At 45.9% G+C, this 7,563-nt stretch overlaps 1 protein-coding gene across 1 annotated transcript in view; it reads left to right on the top strand.

The window, feature by feature from the left end:
- Positions 1-6,484, top strand: part of ripk2 (receptor-interacting serine-threonine kinase 2) — an 86,312-nt gene extending 79,828 nt beyond the window's left edge. Inside the window, exon 12 of the mRNA XM_039754291.1 lies at positions 5,905-6,484. Within this exon, the coding sequence (XP_039610225.1) occupies positions 5,905-6,272 (368 nt within the window). The 3' untranslated portion in view covers positions 6,273-6,484. The remainder of the gene's footprint in view (positions 1-5,904) is intronic.
- The last annotated feature ends 1,079 nt before the right edge of the window (positions 6,485-7,563 follow it).

Raw genomic sequence — 7,563 nt, 5'->3', positions numbered from 1 at the left:
GTGTTTTGCAAGACAAGCTAAAATTTTTGATAAATTTTGAATTGATAAACGGGCGATGTCTTGCAATATGAGTAGTATGTATATGCTTTGTCTGGCAAGCGCCACGTAGTCACAAATGAGCTGATGGTTCTTCTCTCTCTCGCTGTAAGATTGTGGGTAACCATCTCCAGTTCTCTGTCTGAGTCGGCATGCCTTACTCATATAGTCAACATCCGTATGAGTGTATACTGTTTACTATAGCATGGTGACCACGTGTGTGTGTTGTATTGTGTGAGTCCCTGTCTTGCACCCCAAAACACGAAGCTGAGTCTCAGTACTTTAGCAAAACCAGCTTTATTCAGCATGAAACAGGAACAGCATGGTTATTTATTATAGCAGGATCTGCCACTAACTATACACAGACACAGTAGTCAGGCAGAGTTGGGGCCAAGTAATACTGTGCCCTGCGCATTTATAATGTTCCTGTATTACCCATCAATGGCAGGTGCTTATTGCCTGCCCCAATCACTCTCAAGTCCTGGCCTCTCTCTGTGCCTTTAATCCTGTTCAGCGCCTCCATTCCTCTCCTCCAGGCTTCGTCCTGTTCCACCCTACTCAAATGGATGGGTCCTCCAGGTGCCTCCCGATGAATTTCTGCTGGCACTTCTTGGTATGTCCCTGGTCTTTGTGCCCCCATGCACTTCCGGGTGTGGCAGAAGTGCTGAGAACCAGGGATCTCCAGGCATCTGGGCGCCCCCTGATGGTGACCACAGGCCCCTATAAGGTTGAGCTTCCATTCTTCTTTCCCGTGGTCCCGATAGCCACCAAGGGCGGTTGTCCCCTCGTGGTCAGGAGGAGGCGTAGTCCCTCCTTCAGCCCTTCCGGGCATCCCAGCTGGGTGCCATCCACTAGCCATATATATATATATATATATATATATATATATATATATATGTATATATATATGTATAATATGTATATATATATAATATGTATATATACACTAGCTGATTACCCAGTTGCTTCGCTCACTGAGTGCAAGGGAAAAAAATAAAATATAGTATTTATATTTAAATAAGTTATTAAGTAGTAAAACATTTTGATAAAAGAATTTGAAGAACCTATAAGAAGCGTATAAATTATTAAACAGTAAAACATTATCATTTAAGAAGTAAAGATACATTGTGTACTACTGCAGTGGTTTCGGGTAAACTACCTGCTTGACAAACTTGCACTACGTGCCTGTGATTTAAGAGAAAAGTTATTCTGAGAAATGTGGACGCTGCCCTTCCGTGCTTAACGGGCAGAAGGTCCAAACAATTGTCAAGTCCAATACTTTACATGAAGAGGTCGGTACATATCCTTAGATGTAAATGAAACCTTGAATGTTGCGGGGCTTTAGTGACCTGAACTCACCTTAAGGGACAGTAAGTAGCCGTGCACAGCAATTTACCAAGAGAGTCTCGCTTGGATGGCGCCGATTACACTCATTCGCAAAAAAGATTTCCACTGTCCAAGGAGCCGACGGGGCACTTGAAGTATCACAAACAGTGCGAGAAGAGAGGATGCTGCCTGAAACTGCAAAGCTGTTGACCCGGCAGAGCAGCCCAACATCACCACTGAAAGCGGTCTTCTACAGCTCGGCACAGTTAAAAAGTTGAAAGACACAAAGCGTTTTTCTTCATCTCTTCTACTATCAAGTACTGCCAATTAAAAAAAGTTTGAGTGTAGCAGTTTCCGCGACAGTCACTTGGACGAATAACTAAAACTTCTCTGTCAGAACACGCCTGGCGGCGGACGGCTCAATGCTGGAGTCCAGAGAGGTGGGCTGGGAGAGGGCAACGCGGAGTGCACTTCTATGGGATAGATCGACGTGTTTGTGTTTACTTCTTTTCAATATCCGTAAAATAACTCTCACACAAATAATAACAATTCATAAAGACGATATAAAAATGGCGTCCACAAAGAAAATGATTAGTTCCTGTATTGTAATATGTTCTATGGTCATACGTAATTCTGTTTCGCGTGGTCATACGCAATTTCCGTTTCAAACGCGAAAAGAATTTATATATATATATATATATATATATATATATATACACAGTGTATATACACATATACATATGTCTATGTACTGTATATAAACACACACAAAAATAAACCTAATTTATCAGTCATTTATCAGTCATAGATGACACTGGTATTTAGTGAAGAAGACTACTGAGGAAGTGTAAGGCATTGTTTCTCAAGCTACAGACTCTGATGTCCTTCTCTCCTTGTCCTCTTATGCAGTTGCCCATCTGGTCATTCCCTTCCTTTTCTGTCCTGGTTCGATCCTTTGTACTCTTCTCTCAAGACAGTAACAGACACATTTCTGTAACATTTCCAGTTTCTTGACAATCTCCATCCATCCATCCATCCATTCTCTTCCACTTATCCGAGGTCGGATCGCGGGGGCAGTAGCTTGAGAAGAGAGGCCCAGACTTCCCTCTCCCTGGCCACTTCTTCCAGCTCTTCCGGAGAATCCCAAAGGCGTTCCCAGGCCAGCCGGGAGACATAGTCCCTCCAGCGTGTCCTGGGTCTTCCCCGGGACCTCCTCCCGGTTGGATGTGCCCGGAACACCTCACCAGGGAGGGGTCCAGGAGGCATCCTGATCAGATGCCCGAGCCACCTCATCTGACTCCTCTCGATGCGGAGGAGCAGCGGCTCTACTCTGAGCCCCTCCCGGATGACTGAGCTTCTCACCCTATCTTTAAGGGAAAGCCCAGACACCCTGCAGAGGAAACTCATTTCAGCCGCTTGTATTCGATCTCGTTCTTTCGGTCACTACCCATAGCTCATGACCATAGGTGAGGGTAGGAGCGTAGATCGACTGGTAAATTGAGAGCTTTGCCTTACGGCTCAGCTCCTTTTTCACCACGACAGACCGATGCAGAGTCCCATCACTGCGGATGCCCACTGATCCGCCTGTCGATCTCACGCTCCATTCTTCCCTCAGTCGTGAACAAGACCCCAAGAAACTTGAACTCCTTCACTGGCAGGATCTCTCCCCCAACCCTGAGAGGGCACTCCACCCTTTTTCCGGCTGAGGACCATGCTCTCGGATTTGGAGGTGCTGATTCTCATCCCAGCCCTTCACACTCAGCTGCAAACCGATCCAGAGAGCTGAAGATCACGGCCTGATGAAGCAAACAGGACAACATCATCTGCAAAAAGCAGTGACCCAATCCTGAGTCCACCAAACCGGACCCCTTCAACACCCTGGCTGCGCCTAGAAATTCTGTCCATAAAAGTTATGAACAGAATCGGTGACAAAGGGCAGCCCTGGCGGAGTCCAACTCTCACTGGAAACGGGCTCGACTTACTGCGGCAATGCGGACCAAGCTCTGACACCGTTGTACAGAGACCGAACAGCTCTTATCAGGGGTCCGGTACCCCATACTCCCGAGCACCCCCACAGGATTCCCGAGGGACACGGTCGAATGCCTTTTCCAAGTCCACAAAACACATGTAGACTGGTCGGGCAAACTCCCATGCACCCTCCAGGACTCTGCTAAGGGTGAAGAGCTGGTCCACTGTTCCGCACCAGGATGAAAACCACACTGTTCCTCCTGAATCCGAGGTTCACTATCCGGCGGACCCTCCTCTCCAGAACCCCGAATAGACTTTTCCAGGGAGGCTGAGGAGTGTGATCCCTCTATAGTTGGAACACACCCTCCGGTCCCCTTTTAAAGAGGGGACCACCACCCCGGTCTGCCAATCCAGAGGCACTGTCCCGATGTCCATGCGATGTTGCAGAGGCGTGTCAACCAAGACAGTCCTACAACATCCAGAGCCTTAAGGAACTCCGGCGATCTCATCCACCCCGGGCCCTGCCACCAAGGAGTTTTTGACCACCTCGGTGACTTCAGTCCCAGAGATGGGAGAGCCCACCTCAGAGTCCCCAGGCTCTGCTTCCTCATTGAAGGCATGTTAGAGGGATTGAGGAGGTCTTGAAGTACTCCCCCACCGACCCTAACGTCCGAGTGAGGTCAGCAGCGCACCATCCCCACCATATACGGTGTTGACACTGCACTGCTTCCCCTCCTGAGCGCCGGACGGTGGACCAGAATCTCCTCGAAGCCGTCCAAAGTGTTCTCCATGGCCTCTCCAAACTCCTCCCATGCCCGAGTTTTGCCTCAGCAACAACGAAGCCGCTTCCGCTTGGCCTGCGGTACCTATCAGCTGCCTCCAGAGACCCACAGGACAAAAAGTCCTATAGGACTCCTTCTTCAGCTTGACGGCATCCCTCACGCGGTGTCCACCAACGGGTTGGGGATTGCCGCCACGACAGGCACCGACCACCTTGCGGCCACAGCTCCGGTCAGCCGCCTCAACAATAGAGGCACGGAACATGGCCCATTCGACTCAATGTCCCCACCTCCCTCGGGGCGTGGTTGAAGTTCTGCGGAGGTGGGAGTTGAAGCTACTTCTGACAGGGGACTCTGCCAGCCGTTCCCAGCAGACCCTCACAACACGTTTGGGCCTACCAGGTCTGACCGCATCTTCCCCACCATCGGCCAACTCACCACCAGGTGGTGATCAGTTGACAGCTCCGCCCCTCTCTTCACCCGAGTGTCCAAGACATATGGCGCAAGTCCGGTGACACGACCACAAAGTCGATCATCGACCTGAGGCCTAGGGTGTCCTGGTGCCAAGTGCACATATGAACACCCTTATGCTTGAACATGGTGTTGTTATGGACAATCCGTGACGAGCACAGAAGTCCAATAACAAAACACCACTCAGGTTCAGATCGGGGGGGGCCGTTCCTCCCAATCACGCCCTTTCAGGTCTCACTGTCATTGCCCACGTGAGCATTGAAGTCTCCCAGCAAAACGAGGGAATCCCAGAAGGTATGCCCTCTAGCACCCCCTCCAGAGACTTCAAAAAGGGTGGGTACTCCAAACTGCTGTTGGTGCATACGCACAAAGAACAGTCAGGACCCTTCCCCCCACCCGAAGGCGGAGGGAGGCCACCCTCTCATCCACCGGGGTAAACCCCAATACACAGTCGGGGGGCAATAAGTATGCCCACACCTGTTCGGCACCTTTCACCGGGGGCAACTCCAGAGTGGTAGAGAGTCCAGCCCCTCTCAAGGAGATTGGTTCCAGAGTCCAAGCTGTGCGTCGAGGTGAGTTCAACTATATCTAGCCGGAACCTCTCGACCTTGCGCACTAGCTCAGGCTCTTTACCTCTTTCACGTCCCAAGAGCCAGTTTCTGTAGCCGAGGATCAGACCGCCAAGGTCCCGCCTTGGCCACCACCCAACTCACACTGCACCTGACCTCCTTGGCCCCTCCCATAGGTGGTGAGCCCATGGGAAGTTCTTGGCAATCTGCCACATGGAATCGCCTTCATTCTGCAAAAAAAAAAAAAAAAAGACAGACATATTTCTTGAGAAAGCTGCTTCATTTTGGCTATTTCTGAACCCAGAACTAAAAATTAGGAATGTCAATAGCTTGCAATACAAGTGAACAGAGTAACAGGTTTCAGTGGTGCTAATGCAATGGCACAGGTTTCTCTAATAACCATTTAGCATGTAAATTTGGCTAATTAATGATAAGCTAAGGGAGCTGACCATTGAGACACTGAACGAAAGGATTGCTGATAATGGGGCTTTGCAGCCATATGTGCATAATAAATTAGAAACTAGTATTTTAAAGCAGTAATAGCCATTATAAACACTAGGAATGCCTCTGCTATATTTTTAAATCAATTTAATAGTATCTTGATAATTCTATCAAAAAACATGAACATTCTTGTGTCTCTCCAAACATTTGAATCGTCGTGTGTGTGTGTGTGTGTGTATCGATGGATGTATCAGATTTTATATAATCTTAACATTAGCCAGGATTTTGCCTTAATATGTGTTTCTTTTATTTAGGTTTTATTCCACAGTATGCACAGCAGGCCCAGCTTGGTGAGTTGTTGCAGTGGATCCAAATGAAGAGAGAGGATATCATTTCTCAGATGACAGAGGCCTGCACAAATCAGTGTTTAGATGCCCTCCTTTCCAAGGACCTGCTTATGAGAGAGGATTACGAGCTTATTAATTCCAGACCAACACGGACTGCAAAAGTGAGACAGCTCTTAGATGTCTGTGAGAGCCAGGGTGAGGACTTTGCCAGGATAATTGTTCAAAAGCTCAAAGACAATAAACAAATGGGTCTGCAGCCCTATCCAGAATCCTGCTCTCCAACTTCCAACATGTCTTTGTTGAATAGCATGGGCGAAATCAGAAAGAATTTTTAACATTTCGACCAAGCCTGTTGCTATGTGAAATTCTTAAACATGTACAACTGGAAAAAGCTCCTGCTGTCATTCAGAAGGGGAGTTTATCTTGAATGTTTGACTCCAGTAACGTGAATGGCTGTTTTACTCACATATCTCAATAATAATAGAAATACTTTATTTTGTGTTGACTTTAGCATTTTAATCTAAATAAATAACTAAGCATACTATTACCACTGTATGCAAATTTATTTTTGTTATATTTTAATGTAGCTGCTACAACTGTAGTAGTCTAGATTTTTTGTAGTTTTTTAGAGAAGAACTTAGCGCCCACTTTTTAGATGTGAGCTTTATGTATTTTTCAGCCTCAATTTAGGTAATAATGCCTTCAGCTGTACTTTTTCTAATCATATGCCAAAATGTACTCCTGGCTTCCACTTCTCCATCTGTACAGAACATCCGGAGAGTTAGACTTTTGTCTCGTTTAAGAAGAAAAAGAAACGGCGTGGCCTGTTCTCAGAATCAGAGGAGTAATAGAATTTCTGCATTGTATGTGAGATTCTATACAGTAAGAATATATATATATATATTTTTTTCTAATTTGACATCACTTTCAGTTCATGTAAATACAGTAGTAGCATTTTGTTTGATCTCAAAGTACAATCCCAGCTTACACAGTTTTCCTAAAGAATTGACAGAATAACAGTTCAGTTTACAGTATTTACTTGTAGCAGATTTTATTACTTAGCCTTTCATTTGTGTAGAAAGCTATCCACAAATACTCCAGTAAACTGGATGCACAATAAAATATACTTTAATCACAAAGTTTAAACACAGAACCGGTTATTTTTAAACTTTTAAATGAGTACTTCACAATTCTGAGGAGGGAAAATCATTGTACAGTGTTCCCCATGTGCAAAAGCGTACATGACTTGGACATGTACATGCTTTTTAATTTATTAACAGTTTGAGTTACTGTGCACTAGCACACATCTCGGCTACGGGCTGGGGTTTTTAATTATTTTCTACACTTATTTACGGTTGTGTTACTGTTGCAGGCTTAATAGAATACTCCACTCAAAAATGACCTCTTTTTATATGTTACTTACCCCATGTAGTTTGTACAGTAGTAATGGATGAGAAAAATTTGTAATCTCACATTTACAGGCAGAATGTCTTATGATTGGATCTTTCTTGAATTTTTTGTGCTCTTTTTTTTTCCCTCAGTGATCATGGTCTTCCAGATGTCTTTTCAAGGTTTTCTGACTCAAATGTAGCTCTCCCACCATTAAACTGGCACGTTATTTAGTTC

This window comes from Polypterus senegalus, chromosome 5 (genome assembly GCF_016835505.1).
Source record: "Polypterus senegalus isolate Bchr_013 chromosome 5, ASM1683550v1, whole genome shotgun sequence".
Classification (NCBI taxonomy): Eukaryota; Metazoa; Chordata; class Cladistia; order Polypteriformes; family Polypteridae; genus Polypterus; species Polypterus senegalus.
The sequence above is the reverse complement of the archived record's forward strand: the minus strand, read 5'-3'. Positions and strand labels throughout refer to the sequence as shown.